At 42.7% G+C, this 17,252-nt stretch overlaps 1 protein-coding gene across 14 annotated transcripts in view; it reads left to right on the top strand.

The window, feature by feature from the left end:
- mycbp2 (MYC binding protein 2) overlaps positions 1–17,252 on the top strand; it is a 230,805-nt gene that overhangs the window by 60,781 nt on the left and 152,772 nt on the right. For 10 of the 14 annotated variants that reach the window (XM_085998513.1, XM_085998519.1, XM_085998522.1 and 7 more), the window contains exons 8-15: positions 448–544; positions 1,771–1,844; positions 2,004–2,142; positions 9,130–9,206; positions 12,289–12,493; positions 13,964–14,128; positions 14,249–14,407; positions 15,820–16,027. In XM_085998513.1, coding sequence (XP_085854639.1) covers positions 448–544; positions 1,771–1,844; positions 2,004–2,142; positions 9,130–9,206; positions 12,289–12,493; positions 13,964–14,128; positions 14,249–14,407; positions 15,820–16,027 — 1,124 coding nt within the window. The remainder of the gene's footprint in view (positions 1–447; positions 545–1,770; positions 1,845–2,003; positions 2,143–9,129; positions 9,207–12,288; positions 12,494–13,963; positions 14,129–14,248; positions 14,408–15,819; positions 16,028–17,252) is intronic. The other 4 variants (XM_085998516.1, XM_085998525.1, XM_085998512.1 and 1 more) reach the window with 1 other exon arrangement.

The raw sequence follows: 17,252 nt of genomic DNA, 5'->3' as shown, positions 1-17,252 counted from the left end.
GAGTGGAAATTATTTTGTTTATTTAAAAAAAAAAAAAATCTCTGCAAACATATTTATTTTCATGTCTATTCACACTTTATAGAATACATTTGGATCTGATAATTGAAATGTACATTGCATTTAATGTGTGTACTTTGCAGTTTGTAGTGTAGAACTGTTTCTGGATCTTTAATTTTATGTTGTTGCAATTTCAAAGATGCAATATCTTGTGCTAAAAGATTCTACATTTAAAGCAATAAATTGATAATATGCAGACATGTATCTAATTACAGAGCTTTACTAGGATAAATAGTTGTGTAGTGTTTAATCTGAGTTTGCATTGGTGAGAGATACTTAAAAATGTTACGTAACTTGTGTTTTTCTTTGTAGTTAATGAAATGAGCTATTTTAGACAAAAAGATAAGCATCCCAAGGTGTAATTGTTCCTTCTTGTGTCCATTTGAACAGGGTTGTTTACTATATAGGGATTTAAATAACCATAATATGACCGCCATGTCCATAAACCCAGAAACATTGGAGCAAGAAAGCATAGTTAATCTTCCAGGTATGTAATAAATTGATAGTAATCTAAATGATAAAATAGCTTTTATTCGGGGGAGGGGAATGGAGTATTGGAATAATAGTTGCTGTAGTATTAGCATCGCAATTTGTAAAGGGTGGTCTTTCACAGATGACTGTGTTTTATGTAGAAGGCTAGGATTTGTTAACTTTCAGTAAACTTCTACTTACTGAAAAGTAATCCATTGGGATGTTCCATAGCAGACTTTGGACAAAAGCTGTCCAAAATTAGACTGTCGAGGTTAAATTTGTGAAAGGTCCAGCAATCTGCCTGGTGTCTCTTCCCCTCGCTTTCCTCACCGCCCGCCCCCCCCCCCCCCCCCAAAAAAAAAAGGTTTAATTCTGAATTCAAATAATTCTCCTAGGGTGTTTTGATTTTCTGACCAGGTGACCAAAGAGGGATCGTCGTGGATAATTTTCATGCAAGCTGTTCCACCCTGTTTCATAGAATCATACAGCACAGAAGGAGGTAGTTTGGCCCATCATGCCTGTGAAGAGCTGTCCAATTATTCCCACTCAGCTGCTTTTTCCCCCACAGCCGGTACTTTTTTTCCTTTTCAACCCCAGTTCCCTTTTGAAAGTTACTATTGAATCTGCTTCCACCACCCTTTTAGGCAGTGCATTCCAGATCATCAACACACTGTTTTAAAAAAAAAAAAAAAAAAAAAAAAAAAAAAAAATGCTCATGTCCCCTGGTTCTTTTGCCAATTATCTTCAATCAGCGTCCTCTCTGGTTACTGACCCTCCTGCCGGTGGAAACAGTGTCACCCTATCTGCTCTCATCAAAACCCCATCTTCTTGATTTGACATTGTAACATTTTTTAAATGACTTTTTTTAGAATTGTGTCTCAAAAGGAAATAATGTGTATTTCGCAGCTTCCAAGACCATTGGAAGCAGAGCTTAGTGTATATTTTCTTGTTAAATAGTGAGATGTAAGTAGGAGAAGTGATCAGTTCAGTATATGGGCTTTGCAGATGCAAATACTGCATTGGACAATAACTTCAGTATCAAGGAATCTCAAATCAAACCCCTGGACCAAAGGGTTAGCTGTTAAAACAAATGGATAACTCGAAGTTAAACTGTTTGTTTAAAATCATTGCTGCAAGAGGCTTGTGTATACATGAATGTTACCTTAATTCCAAAGCATTCTTAATGTTTTGTGCTGACAAAACTAAACATAGATTACAAATTAATGTAATTTCTCTCTTCAGGTTGCCAGGCTGAAGGACAGAACATCCTTTTCACAGATGGAGAATACATCAATCAAATTACAGCATCGAAAGATGCAAGTATATTATTTGTAACAATGAACTTTTCAAACAATTTTGCTTGAAAGTGTATTTTTATGGTGGCAGTACTATCCAGTTTTAATTTGGTGCATGCTTTATTACCTAATGAAGTTTACATGAGGTAATCAGCAATATTATTCCCCCCTCTCTTGTAGGATGGTTTTGTAGTTCGGATATACGCAACAAGCACAGAGCCTGTGCTTCAACAGGAGCTGCAGCTCAAGCTAGCCAGGAAGTGTGTACATGCTTGTGGCCTCTCCTTGTTTGATCTAGAGAAAGACTTGCACATCATCAGTAAGGATTCTTGATTTTTTTTTGATTGATTTATGTCACTAACACTTTGTTTAGAGACTGATTCTCTCTCGTTTTTTTGCTTTCTTCACTTTGTATAAATATCTTGCCTCTACTGCATCCCTTCTCAGATGCTCAGTGCTTGGGGGGAAATAAGTTTGGGGTGAAAACTCTCCTCTGTCAGTGGGATGCACAGACCACACAGTCAGTAATGAGTAACTAGGTTTACAGCATTGAGCTTGGACATCAAAAACATCATGATGGCTAGCATGACTCGCGCTGTCCTTTGTCTCTAGTTCCTTCCACTGTTCAGAAAGTAGATACTCAAATAGCTGATAACACTGAGACTTGGGGCGACTAGTGTTGGTCGCCATTGCCTTGAGAATATGGGGGCAATTTGAACCCTCAAACAGGTGGGTTTGGGTTGGGTGGGATATAAAAATGTAAAAAATTTCCAGCCTGCCCACTTCCGGTTTTAACGGAGGGGGGAACGAGGGGCGGGCAACCAATCCACTCCCAGGAGGCGGTTCAGTCATTTTGAAGCTTTTAAGGAGGCTGTGTGCCTCCATTTTAACAATTTCTATTTTTAACTCGTGTCGGCCGGGTTTCACTGGCCTCGGGCAACCCGACAGGTGAGCAGGGCTGGGTCCATAAGGTAAGTGCATTTACAGCATTGCTTATGGGCCAGGAGAAGCAGGAGTATTTGCTCCAGGCCTAACAAGCTACCCTGTAAACCGCCTGCCACCCCCCCCCCCCCCCCCCCCCCCAAAAACCCGGATCACCCTCTCTCGCTACCCCCCCCCTCTCTCTTTCTCTCCCCCCCCCCCCCCCCCCCCCCCCGCTGTGTCCTTCTGCAGGCTTTCCCGACAGGCAGCTAGCCTGTCAATCTGGTGGAAAACCTGGAGAAAACTTGGAAACACTTCCTGTACTTAAATTTTCAGCTGGGGCATTGGTAGTACCACTGCAATTTTCACAATGCCCCTGGGTTAGGGATGTGAAGGGGGGGGTGGGAAAGAAAAGGTCGGTGTACCTGCTCAATTCCTATCCAGCATTCTCTGCTGCAGCTTCGAGTTTGTATACACTGTATACAAGATTAGATACACCTGTGCTGTCCTCTGCAAATAGCCTGATGGCACACACTATGAAGGTTCACAAATGATTAATGATTATATTGTCATGGTACTGGAGGGGAATTGCTGCCTGAGGAATTATACTCCAAAAAGTGAGTTTTTTTTTATTCGTTTGTGGGATGTGGGTGTCACTGGCAAGGCCAGCATTTATTGCCCATCCCTAGTTGCCCTTGAGAAGGTGGTGGTGAGCCGCCACCTTGAACCGCTGCAGTCTGTGTGGTGGAGGTACTCCCACAGTGCTGTTAAGGAGGGAGTTCCAGGATTTTGACATGGCGATATATTTCCAAGTCGGGATGGTGTGTGACTTGGAGGGGAACTTGGAGGAGGTGGTGTTCCCATGTGCCTGCTGCCCTTGTCCTTCTAGGTGGTAGAGGTCGCGGGTTTGGGAGGTGCTGCTGAAGGAGCCTTGGGGAGTTGCTGCAGTGCATCTTGTAGATGGTACACACTGCAGCCATGGTGCGCCGGTGGTGATGGGAGTGAATGTTTAAAGTGGTGGATGGGGTGCCAATCAAGTGGGCTGCTTTGTCCTGGATGGTGTTGAGCTGCTTGAGTGTTGGAGCTGCACTTGTCCAGGCAAGTGGAGAGTATTCCATCACACTCCTTACTTGTGCCTTGGAGATGGTGGAAAGGCGTTGGGGAGTCAGGAGGTGAGACACTTGCTGCAGAATACCCAACCTTTGACCTGCTCTTGTTGCCACAGTGTTAATGTGGCTGGCCCAGTTAAGTTTCTGGTCAATGGTGACCCCCCAGGATGTTGATGGTGGGGGATTCGGCAATGGCATTGCTGTTGAATGTCAAGGGACAGTGGTTAGACGCTCGCTTGTTAGAGATGGTCATTGCCTGGCACTTGTCCAGGTCTTGCTGCATGCGCGCATGGACAGCTTCATTAGCTGAGGAGTTGTGAATGGCACTGAACACTTTGCAGTCATCAGTGAATATCCCCACTTCTGACCTTTTATGATGGAGGGAAGGTCATTGATGAAGCAGCTGAAGATGGTTGGGCCTGGGCCACTGTTCCGAGGAACTCCTGCAGCGATGTCCTGGGGCTGAGATGTTTGACCTCCAACCACCACAACCATCTTCCTTTCTGCTAGGTATGACTCCAGCCAGTAGAGAGTTTTCCCTCCGATTCCCATTGACTTCAGTTTTGCTAGGGCTCCTTGATGCCACACTCGGTCAAATGCTGCCTTGATGTCAAGGGCAGTCACTCTCCTCACCTCTAGAATTCAGCTCTTTTGTCCATGTTTGGACCAAGGCTGTAATGAGATCTGGAGCCGAGTGGTCCTGGCAGATCCCAAACTCGGCATCAGTAAGCAGGTTATTGGTCAGTGCTGCTTGATAGCGCTGTCAACGACACCTTCTATCACTTTGCTGATGATTGAGAGTAGACTGATGAGGCGGTAATTGGCCGGAATAGATTTGTCCTGCTTTTGTGAACAGGACACACCTGGGCAGTTTTCCACGTTGTCGGATAGATGCCAGTGTTATAGCTGTACTGGAACAAATTGGCTAGAGGTGCGGCTAGTTCTAGAGCACAAGTCTTCAGCACCACAGCCGGGATGTTGTCAGGGCCCATAGCCATTGCTGTATCCAGTGCGCTCAGCCGTTTCTTGATACCACGTGGAGTAAATCGAATTGGCTGAAGACTGGCTTCGGTGATGATGGAGAACTCAGGAGGAGGCCGATATGGATCATCCACCCGGCACTTCTGCCTGAAGTTGGTTGCAAACGCTTCAGCTATGTCTTTTGCACTCACGTGCTGGGCTCCACCATCATTGAGGATGGGAATATTCTTGGAGCCTCCTCCACCATTAGTTGCTTAATGGTCCACCACCATTCACGACTGGATGTGGCAGGACTGCAGAGCTTTGATCTGATCTGTTGATTGTGGGATCGCTTAGCCCTGTCTATAGCATGCTGCTACTGCTTTTTAGCATGCATGTAGTCCTGTGTTGCAGCTTCCCCGGGTTGGCCCCTCATTTTTAGGTACGCCTGGTGCTGCTCCTGGCATGCTCTTCTACACTCCTTATTGAACCAGGGTTGGTCCCCTGGCTTGATGGTAATGGTAGAGTGAGGGATATGCTGGGCCATGAGGTTACCGATTGTGGTGGAATACAATTCTGCTGCTGCTGATGGCCCACAGCGCCTCATGGATGCCCAGTTTTTGAGCTACTAGATCTGTTCTGAATCTATCCCATTTAGCATGGTGGTAGTGCCACACAACACAGTGGAGGGTGTCCTCAGTGTGAAGACGGGACTCCGTCTCCCCAATGACTGCGGTGGTCACTGCTACCAATGCTGTCGTGGACAGATGCATCTGCGACAGGTTGATTGGTGAGGACGAGGTCAAGTAGATTTTTCCCTTGTGTTGGTTCTCTCTCCACCTGTCGCAGGCCCAGACTGGCAGCTATGTCCTTCATGACTTGGCCAGTCAATAGTGGTGCTACCAAGCCACTCTTGGTGATGGACATTGAAGTCCCCCACCCAGAGTACATTCTGTGCTCTTGCTACTCTGCTTCTTCCAAGTGGTGTTCAACATGGAGGAGTACTGATTCATCAGCTGAGGGAGGGCGGTAGGTGGTAATCAGCAGGAGGTTCCCTTGCCCATGCTTGACTTGAAGCCATGAGACTTCATGGGGTCCGGAGTCAATGTTGAGGACTCCCAGGGCCACTCCTTCCTGACTGTGCCACCACCCCTGGTGGGTCTGTCCTGCTGGTGGGACAGGACATACCCAGGGATGATGACGGAGTAGTTTGGGACATTGGCTGAAAGGTATGATTCTGTGAGTATGACTATGTCAGGCTGTTGCTTGACTAGTCTGTGGGACAGCTCTCCCTATTTTGGCACAAGCCCCCCAGATGTTGGTGAGGAGGACTTTTCAGGTTTGACTGGGCTGGGTGTGCCGTTGTCGTGTCCGTAGCCAGTGCTGAGGTCGATGCCGGGTGGTCCGTCCGGTTTTATTCCTATTGTTTTTCGTAGCGGCTTTTTACAACTGAGTGACTTGCTCGGCCATTTCAGAGGGCAGTTAAGAGTCAACCGCATTGCTGTGGGTCTGGAGTCACATATAGGCCAGACCGGGTAAGGACGGCAGATTTGTTTCCCTAAAGGACATTAGTGAACTAGATGGGTTTTTACGACAATCTGATAGTTTCATGGTCACCGTTACTGATACTAGCTTTTCATTCCAAGTTTATTTAATTAACTGAATTTAAATTTCCCAGCTGCCACGATGTGATTTGAACTCGCCTCTCCGGATTACTAGTCCAGTAACATAACCACTGCTACCATTCCCTCGAAAAGGAGAGAATAGAGAAGAAAACTGGGTTGGAAGGGGGAATTGGGATGCTTTTCTTTGACTTGGGCTTCTTGTAAACACCCCCCCCCCCCCCGCTCGCTTCTCCCCACCATTGACTGCCATGCCTTCAGCTCACTCGCTTCTCCCCACCATTGACGGCCATGCCTTCAGCTCACTCGCTTCTCCCCACCATTGACGGCCATGCCTTCAGCTCACTCGCTTCTCCCCACCATTGACGGCCATGCCTTCAGCTCACTCGCTTCTCCCCACCATTGACGGCCATGCCTTCAGCTCACTCGCTTCTCCCCACCATTGACGGCCATGCCTTCAGCTCACTCGCTTCTCCCCACCATTGACGGCCATGCCTTTAGCCCGCTCGCTTCTCCCCACCATTGACTGCCATGCCTTCAGCTCACTCGCTTCTCCCCACCATTGATGGCCATGCCTTCAGCTCACTCGCTTCTCCCCAGCATTGGCGGCCATGCCTTCAGCTCACTCGCTTCACCCCACCATTGACGGCCATGCCTTTAGCCCGCTTGCTTCTCCCCACCATTGACGGCCATGCCTTCAGCTCACTCGCTTCTCCCCACCATTGGCGGCCATGCCTTCAGCTCTCTTGCTTCACCCCACCATTGACGGCCATGCCTTTAGCCCGCTCGCTTCTCCCCACCATTGACGGCCATGCCTTCAGCTCACTCGCTTTACCCCATCTTTGGCGGCCATGCCTTCAGCCCGCTCACTTGGCCCCAACCATTGACGGCTATGCCTTAGCTATCTAAGCCTTAAGCTCTGGAGTTCCTTCCCGACTCCTCGCCACCGCTCCACCTCCCTCTCTTTTAAGACTCCTTAAAATCCACTTCTTTTGGTCACCCCTCCTAATACCCTTTGGTTCGGTGTCTCTTTACACTTCTGTGAAGCACCTTGGGATGTTTTTCTATGTTAAAGGCACTATATAAATACAAGTTGTTGTTGAACGGTAGCCATTGAGGTGCTATGGGTAGACCTAGCTGCCCTGGAGTGGGGATGGAAAACCCAGCCTGAAGTGCCACCTTTTGGTGTGTAATGCTTGCTGGAAGAGTCTGCATGAACTTCAGATAATGGCAGGATCAGACTGTAATCAGAGTGTCTTCTGACTGACTATAAAGACTCTCGCGTGAAAGTAGCTAATTGGGCGCGGCACTGGATGGTGACGACCAACCCTGAAACTCTCCAGCAAGGAGTTAATGAATGTAGGACTGGGCGGACAAAATTAATGAGGAAACAAAGGATTAAATTTAGAATATATATTAAAATTGCTGAGTGGCTTGCAACATTCTATTCTATTGAGAAGTCCTGTGTCATGCTATCTTTGTGAAAATGCATTCATTCAGGTGTCAACATTTGCTTGCTGTACCATTTATGCCTGTAGGTGATGCTGTAATTTGTAACTGGTGACTCCACTTGTTTTTAACCATTAATTCTCAAGTGTACTATCCGCTACTGTTTTAGCCTATAAGAGAATCTCTCTCCCATAAGGTTCAGCTGGGGCCTGATTAATTGCTGTTTGTTAATCACTAAACTCTATTCGCATTGGTTCTGAACTCCTTTTTATTAATCTTACACTTTAATAATTATCCTACGTAAGTTTAGATAGTCAATTAAATGTGGCGACTTGTTTATTACAGAACACAATTACATATAATGTATAACAATACCCTCAGGCCCGTGACAATGAGGAGATCTTCAGTTGTTGCATTGCTCTACTCTTTTACTCTGCATTTTCTCTCTCTTACCCTGCTTCTCACTTACCCTGCACCTCTTAGTCTGCTTCTCTCTTTTTATCTTGCTTCTCTTTTACCTTCTTTGTTTCTATTGCATTGCATCCTGCCCCCGAGCTACCCCTTTCTTCTCTGTATCGTTCCCCTCTTCTTGCATCTCTTACGAGCTCCCTGGACCTGTGCTCCCTAAGCTGCTCTCTTCTGCTTCACGTTGCCGCCGACCACGTGACCCATGCCGTCTGTTTCTTCGCGCCGCAAGATGATTCGTGCCGGCCCGACCATGTGACCCATCGGCCACCTGCTCTTTTGCGCTACTGCCGACCATGTGACCTCGTCAGCCGCCGCTTGTTCACGCCACAGCTGTCGCTACACTGGTAACATTACGTGACATTTAACGTTGAAAACGCCATAGCACAGCATCACGTACAGGCGTAACCGATTATGAAGGTTGGCACTTTTAAACATGATTTTCCAATAGATAAACCGCTAATAGAAAGGGATATATAGAAATAGCTCTGTTTTGTCTATCTTTATTTTTCAAAAAATGTGCCAATAGAAATTTCTATTGGTAATGTTATTGAATGGTTAATGTGTTTGTATTTAAACATCCTTTGCTATTTGCACATGGGTGTTGACTCTCTTTCTGTACACAGCATTACAAATTTCTTGGTAGTTCCTCACGCTGACAAATCTTAGGTGCTATGTCCGATAAATTTCTAGCATTTATTAAGTCTATGTAAAAAAAATCTTAATCTTTTTGCATTATATGAATATACTGAAGTCTTGACAAGTGTTCATTTTTATCAGGTACAGGATTTGATGAGGAGTCAGCTGTTGTAGGAGCCGGCAGAGAGTTTGCACTAATGAAAACTGCTAATGGAAAGGTATGTGTAGAAATAGTTCTGTTTCTTGACTTGTTTTATTTTATTTTTTTAAATAAAGCCTACTGTTGGCAATGTCAGTTAATGACTGGTTAATAGTATGACGTTCTTTTGTCCTCTATTTGGATGTGGTGGTGGTCCATTTATTTTAAATGCATTAATGCCTCTGCTAAAATAGTGGGCATAGGAAGTCATATGAGCACATTAACCATTCATCTACTAATGTAGCCAACAGTATTTTTTAGGCTTTTGTTCATTGATCATGATTATGATGGGCAGAAGCCTACTCCATTTTGATGATCTTTCTTTACAGCCAGCCAACATAGAATGTACATGGGTAGCAAGTTGATTTTTCTTTTCCTTTGCCTGTATGTGCCTGTGATGATTTCTGTATTGCTAATTTAAGGCACAAACTTTACTTCTTCCACCACTGTGTACAGGTTTGGTAAATCTACCATGCAACTATTACAAATAGTAACATTTTTATAATGGCATGTAGTATTATTATAGCAAAGGCTTAAGCGAGTGATTGGCCATGTTTCTATATCTTGTATGAAGTAATGAGTTCAGAATGATTTGTGTTTGTCAATTATGGTCCACTTTATGGATTGAGTCATTTTGGTCTGGTAATTAATCCATTGTAAAGAAAAAAAACCTGGTAGGTCCAGAATGTGAAGGCAAAAGAATCCATTGTCATGCCCATCTGTTGGAATTTTTGTTCAGAGATTGTACCTTTTCTCCGTCTTTTTAAAATAATTGCGTTCTAATTTTTATTAACTGCTATGTTTGTGAAATGTTTGAAAAGATCATGATGCCCCTCATTTATTCAGGTTCTACATCGAAACGAATAAGTGGGGCTATTGAAATGAGGGGAGAGGGTTGTGGAGAAACAATGGGACCCCATACCATTTTAAAGCTCGTCTTGCAATAGCTGTGAACTGCCTACGTGACTGACTGACTGGTCTTTTGATTACTTACAAAAGACTATTAAGTGTGTTCAGTTCATGAAAACTCATATTTTTAAAAAATTGCATCCATCTCCAAAACTCTCATTGGAAGCCAGAAGGAGAAAGAAACAAGACAAATGAAAAGATTTTTTAGGATTAGAAAAGAAAGTATAAGTTAGGGTGGGGGGTGGGGCGGGCAGAAGAATTAAAATTTAAAACTAAAGCAAAAGAGAGAAAAGGGGGAGCTAGCGGGCGCAGGTGGAATGTGCAGAACTAGTGTTTCCAATTGTTTTAGTTATGTAGCGTCAATACTATAATAAAGCTCCCTTTTATTACTGCAATAGTGCAACAGTATGAGCTGAAAACCTAAATCATTTTCTGAAGGGCCAGATCTTATAATTTCTACTTTCTACTGCTGCTCGACACAATGGACCGGATTTTGCAGGAAGAATAACTGAGGTTATCAACGTTCACCGTTATTAAGGAGTAAATCGGACAGCAACTTCCAGCATCTGCACATGCATAGTTGAACGTGGAAATAAGGAAGTTGCTGTTCGAGTCACCCTGCTCCTCCAGAAGTTTTACTACACCGGTGTCTCACCGACAGACTCGGCATTCAAACACATGGAAGGGCATGAAATTGCGGTACTTACCCAACAGATACCCACTAACTATGCCAAAAAAAGGATAGGGCTTGTCCATTGAAGTGGAAGTGAATTTTTAACAGCGTGATAAGTCATGATTACTGCCAAACAGCCTCTCTGGCACTGAAAATTTACTTTTAAAATGTGGAGTCTTATTCCTTCAGATTTTAATTATAGTTGGAGATTTTGTCTTTTTTCTCTCTCGCTCTCTCTCTCTCTCTCTCTCTCAATCCCGTGTTTCTTTCCCTCATTTCACTTTCTATACATGATTTGACATTGAATTAAATATTTTAACTTACCTTTGCTGTGTCTTAGTAAGGATTCTTCAATGTGATTGATTAAGGAGGCAACACCATTGCTTGCCCTCTTCACACAGATCCCCTGTATAGCAAGTTGATTTTTCTTTTCCTTTGCCTGTATGTGCCTGTGATGATTTCTGTATTGCTAATTTAAGGCACAAACTTTACTTCTTCCACCACTGTGTACAAGTTTGGTAAATCTACCATGCAACTATTACGAATAGTAACATTTTTATAATGGCATATAGTATTATAGCAAAGGCTTAAGCGAGTTTCTGTATCTTGTATGAAATAATGAGTTCAGAATGATTTGTGTTTGTCAATTATGGTCCACTTTATGGATTGAGTCATTTTGATCTGGTAATTAATCCATTGTAAAGAAAAAAAACATGGTAGGTCCAGAATGTTTTCACACTAATTACTGCAAGTTGTTGTGCAAAAAACCCCACAGAATGTCTGTGGGTAGGTATAATGAAGGGCGAACGCCATTCGTTTGCCGCTGACCGCAAAGTCCAGGTCAAAGTTTGAGTGGTTAGATGTCTAATTTTTGATCTGCATAATTTGGCCACGGGCTTAGTATTGGCATAATTGAAGTTGAAATGAATTCTTTCTGGGATATTGATTACAAGTCGTTTATAATTAACCCAGTACTAACTCAGCAATGTGATGTGGTCTTGTATGGCTGTTAGTAAACATAGCATAGAATGAATGCTGTTACACTGATGATCATCGCAGTAAAAGAAAATTTGTTCTTTGTCTGGCAAAAGACAGCCTGCAAAAATATACTTGGACTCGGCTAATTCCAATATATGGAGTACAGTATATATTTTGGAACATGAATTTTTTGTGACAATAATGTGCATCTTCAATCCCAATTACATTTTTAGTTGTGATTTTATGGTTTTACTGTGGTTAATCATAGAATCGTGCAGCACAGAAGGAGGCCGTTTGGCCCATCAAGACTGTGCTGGCTCTTCGAGCAATCCAGTTAGTCCCACTCCCCTGCTCTTTCCCTATATCCCTGCAATTGTTTTCTTCTTCAGCCATATCCCTGCAATAATTTCTTCTTCAAATCTGCAGGGTTGCAGATAAAGCATGATGGATGTTGCTATTCTGCTTAAAAAGTGATAGAATATGGATATTAAAATCGTGCAGTTACTTTTTCAAAGAGTTCACTTTTCTTTTTTGTCCCTAGATGTATTATACTGGCAAATATCAGAGTCTTGGAATCAAACAAGGAGGTCCTACTGCAGGGAAATGGGTTGAACTGCCCATCACAAAATCACCAAAGATTGTACAGTTCTCTGTGGGCCATGATGGTTCTCATGCCTTAATGGTGGCTGAAGATGGAAGCGTTTTCTTCACTGGGTTGGCTAGTAAAGGAGAGGATGGTGAATCAGGTACAAGCTTGGAAGTGGACATATTTAACTAAGAATGTTTGTGTGTGTCATTTGCTGATATGAAATAGCTATGAGCGTATAAAACTACTCAGCCATTTCAGGGCACGAGTACTTCTAAAAGCAGGGAGATAAAATTGTAGTGGTAGTCAGACATGTATGACAACAATAAATAGGAAAATGATTAGCACTATTGGAAATGATGGAAATGAGTTTGATGGAACCCTACTTTATGAAGAGTTCCAAAAGGATCCTTTTAATGCGAACTCATCCTTCAAAGTTAACTCTTCCGTGCCAATTTAAAAAAAATAAAAGGAATAATGCAAGGTTTTGATGTTTCATATTCAGAGCTATGAACAATGAAAAAAATTGCTTAATAGAAAAATGTGCAACATCCTGGTATACGAACATAAAAACAATGACTGACAGGTAAAGACCCCTTGGTCCATCGTGCCTGTCCCACAAAATTGCGATACCTGGTGTATCACAATATATACACTCCACCACACCCGAAACCAAGTGATCTCCTGGGAGGTGCGAAAAACCAGGCCAATTTGGAGGGAAAAATCTGGGAAATTCCTTTCTGACCCATCTAGGTGATCAGACTAATCCAGAAGATCACTCGGGTCCTGAATTCCCTACAGTACCTACCTTCTATAAGGTGATCTCTGCCCCAACCAGAAACGGGTCCAGGTGAAGGAATTCAGTGAATCAGCATCCACCGCACAAGATGGCAGCCTGTTCCAGAGGCCCACCATTCTCTGGGAAAAGAACCACCTCCTGACATTCCGTGTTTAAATGGATACACAATTTTAAGTGATTACAAGTATCACAAAATCTTACTAGTCTAAGATGAGTAAAAATAGAAAAATCTTTATCATAGTTTCTAAGTCATTGGTCTAGCTGCTCTGTCCCAGGAGGTTTTTTTTTGGTTTTTATCTGGATTACTGTCTTGAAGGAAAGTCTGTTCAAATTACTCTGATATCCTGAGGAGATGGACAATTGGAAACAACATATAAGTACCACTTTAAAACTAAGTCTTTAAAATTTCCCTCTCTGAACACATCCCATTTGGAGGCGTTTGCCTTCCAATGCTGTCAGTGATGGGGTGGAGATACCTGTACCATGGAGCAGCCCCATTCATTTCATTGGGGTTTGCCACTTGAAACTAGCTTACAAGCTGATGCACAACCACCTAACCATGGGGAAAACATGCTTTCAGCTGGGTACATCGCATAAACAAAAGTACTGCCATTCCTCCTGATAGCCTTATCATTTTCATGCAACTGTCCTCCCTAGAGAAGGCCTGGACATTTAAGATTTAAAAATAAACTGAGTGCAAAGCATAATCCAGGCTCTAGAGGAGCTAATTATCTCTGGAATTGCCTTTCTTTTCAAATAGACATAACCATTAATGTGTATACTACAATTGAAATGTATAACTATTGACTTAGATTTTCTACTCCCTTGTAGCTAAAAGCAGACGCCAACCAAAACCTTATAAGCCAAAGAAAATGATTAAAATGGAAAGTAAAACTGCAATCTATACAGCATGTAACAATGGAAGCAGCGCTATCACAACAAAGGAGGGAGAACTGTACATGTTTGGAAAAGATGCTGTTTACTGTGACAGCTCAGGTTGGTAATCTAAAATGGTCAATACATAAATATTTGTATTTTGTCTTTCTGCCAAAGTTTTTTCTTCAATGATCTTTCATTTGGTTAAGCACATGTTCTTAAACTTTTATTTATAAATAGGTCTTGTGACTGAGTTGAAGGGCCACTTTGTGACACAAGTAGCCATGGGTAAAGCTCATGCCTGTGTATTGACCAAGAATGGAGAGGTTTGGACATTTGGTGTGAACAATAAAGGACAATGTGGAAGGGAGACTGGTGCACTCTGTCAAGGGGGGAAAGGTAAGCCGTGTCATTCAGGAGCAGCTCATACTTTCTCTTTGTGAGAAGCATATTTGTTGTCGGGAGCACTCCATTTTGGTAAAAGAATCTATTACGTATAATCCGTTTCCTTTGAGCAAACTCGGATTCTTGCCAGGAACTTTGTAAAGTCTGCTACCTTGTAAAAAGTATTTTGTATTGTAAGTGATTTATAAATCGAAAATACAAAGATCTGTCAGCATCTGAAAAGAGAAAAGGTTAATGTTTTGGGTAGAGACCTTTGTAAAAGTGTTGTATTATTTTTAAAGCAGGAGAGAATTTTGATTTTTGTCAGCATCCTGCCATGGAGATCCACTCTAGTCTCCATTTGCACCTGTAGTCTTACCAATGAATTAAGAGTATGGAGGTAACTGATATGTGCCAGGGCAGCACTATTGGTTTTCATGGACGATGGTGCTTTGGATTGGCCTGGATACAGGTACCAAAGATGGGAAAAGTTAATTCAGGCATGGATGCTGCATACGCGGGCATTACGAATTTGTTTTATAACTTAGTTGCCTCCAGATTGGACCTAGACTGGTATGAAGCTACTTGGATGTTATCATTGAACGGCTTTGAGTGCAGGTGAAAATGGTCAGTGGTACAAGACAGTGTCCCTCTAAATTGAAATTCTTTCCTCCAAGGTAGCAGGTACTTTTTTTTTTTTAAAAGCATGTATCTTTGTCCAAAAGTACTTAAAACTTAAAGTACTGGTGTAGGTGTTTCTTCCATAAGGTGAGAAAGGTCAATGCTGACGATTGGAGCATGTTTGCAGCCAGCATTAGCTTTAATATCCAGCAAGTTAAATGAAGGGAAAATCTCTGAGTCAGAACATTTCAGTTTTCCATACCAGCTCTCCATATGGCTATTCTGACTGAGACAACCAATTAGTGCTTCACTGAACTTTTTTGATGAGCACTAATACTTTGAGCTCAGTCAGACTTGTTACACTTACCATGTTGTGTCAAATATGAAAATAGCAACAAAAAATAGCCTCTTCCCCCATTGGATGTTGTGCTGGAATGGTTAGAGCACATTTCCACATCCTTTAATACTTGGCATGGTGATTGAGACCCTCAAATATCCAGTGCTATGACATTTAGGAGCAGTGCCTTGCGCTTGTCTCCCAGCATTGTAGTTTTGCAAGGTGAGTGACCTATTGATGGCTGACTCACTAGAAGATGATGCTGGGGGATGAGATGACATCCTTGGATATTTCACACCTTGACAAATAGGAAAAATCCAAAGGCACTTCAACGTAATCATTCTGTACAATCATTTAATGGCGTGAACAGTCTTATTCTTGGCCAGTTTTAATTGGATGTTAAATAAATGGTAAGACTAATTTAGGCAGAAATATTGTGAATGAAGTGACCCATGTTTGTTTTTTTAAGTAGGTTACAATGTGGAAAACATGGCAACAGCAATGGATGAGGATTTGGAAGAGGAGCTGGATGAAAAGGATGAGAAATCCATAATGTGCTCCCCTGGAATGCACAAATGGAAGCTGGACCAGTGCATGGTCTGCACTGTGTGTGGAGACTGCACAGGCTATGGAGCCAGTTGTGTCAGCAGTGGGCGACCAGACAGAGTCCCTGGAGGGTGGGTTTACAATGTGCCATTGTTTCGTATTGAGCCATGAGATAAAGAATAGATTTGCCTTTCTAATCTAGGCTTTATTAACTTAAAAATCCTGTAGCACATCTTCAACACCCAGTCCCAACTAAAGGCTGGAAGAACTGAATTTAAGATGGCCACCACAAATCACATGACATCAACTACCAATGAGATTACAGCATATATCCCAAGGCAGGAAACAAACAACCAATCACAATACTTCTTACTAAACATAAAGAATAATCACCACATTCACCCCTCCTTTTAAAATATACTCCAACCTAAATAACCTTTACAATTTATAATTAATTATTTACAACTAAAACTATGCACAGACAAAATAAAACTATTCAACATGACACAATACTAAGTGAGCAACAACAAATAGTAACATTGTACATAAGTATTAAGTATCTCTCAACTAAAACAATATAATATAATATTTCAACAATTTTAAAACATTACTATCAATTTAAAAGTCCATTTTCAATCGGTCGACCGAATATCTTGTTCGTGTCGACCTTCTTAACCTTGGTGAAATTCCTTGCCCTCCCACACCAGGAGACACAGAAGTATCTTCTGCAGGAAGGCTATCCATATCCCGAATTTCAACGGTTTCCGGATTAGAAATCCCATCAGGAGGTAAACTGGGACGGTCATGAACATCCATCGAAGGCTGACTAATAGAAGTATAATTATCTGCAGTCGGATTGGAAATATTCGTAGTATCTGTAACAGCATCCACATTATCTGAATCATGACTATTGTTAATATCCTCAGAAGAGGGCTGGCCACCACAAGGAGCCAAGTCTTTAGTTGAAACGGTACTTTCTTTCCCATCTTGGAATCGATTATGAGCATATTGGGAATTTGCCTCCAACAGCTCCACCTCCTCCACTAAAGGATCATATTTTGACAATCTAACATGGCGTCGAAGCAGCACAGGTCCCTGCATAGTAAGCCATGAAGGTACCGAATATCCCGTAGTAGATCTCCGCGGATAGTTAAAGAGCCTTTCATGGGGGGTCACATTAGTAGCCGTTGAAAGCAATGATCTAATGGAATGCAGGGCATCAGGCAGTACCATTTCCCACTGTGTATTCTTAAGGTTCCAGGATGTCAAAGCCAACATAACTGCCTTCCAGATCACCCCATTGTATCGTTCGCACTGTCCATTACCCTGGGGATTATACGGGGTAGTCTGCTAGTA

The sequence above is a fragment of the Somniosus microcephalus genome, chromosome 10, assembly GCF_052327205.1.
Source record: "Somniosus microcephalus isolate GS21.2 chromosome 10, FLI_Smic_1.0, whole genome shotgun sequence".
NCBI lineage: Eukaryota > Metazoa > Chordata > Chondrichthyes > Squaliformes > Somniosidae > Somniosus > Somniosus microcephalus.
Note: the sequence above shows the minus strand (reverse complement) of the source record. Positions and strands in the feature narration are given on the sequence as shown.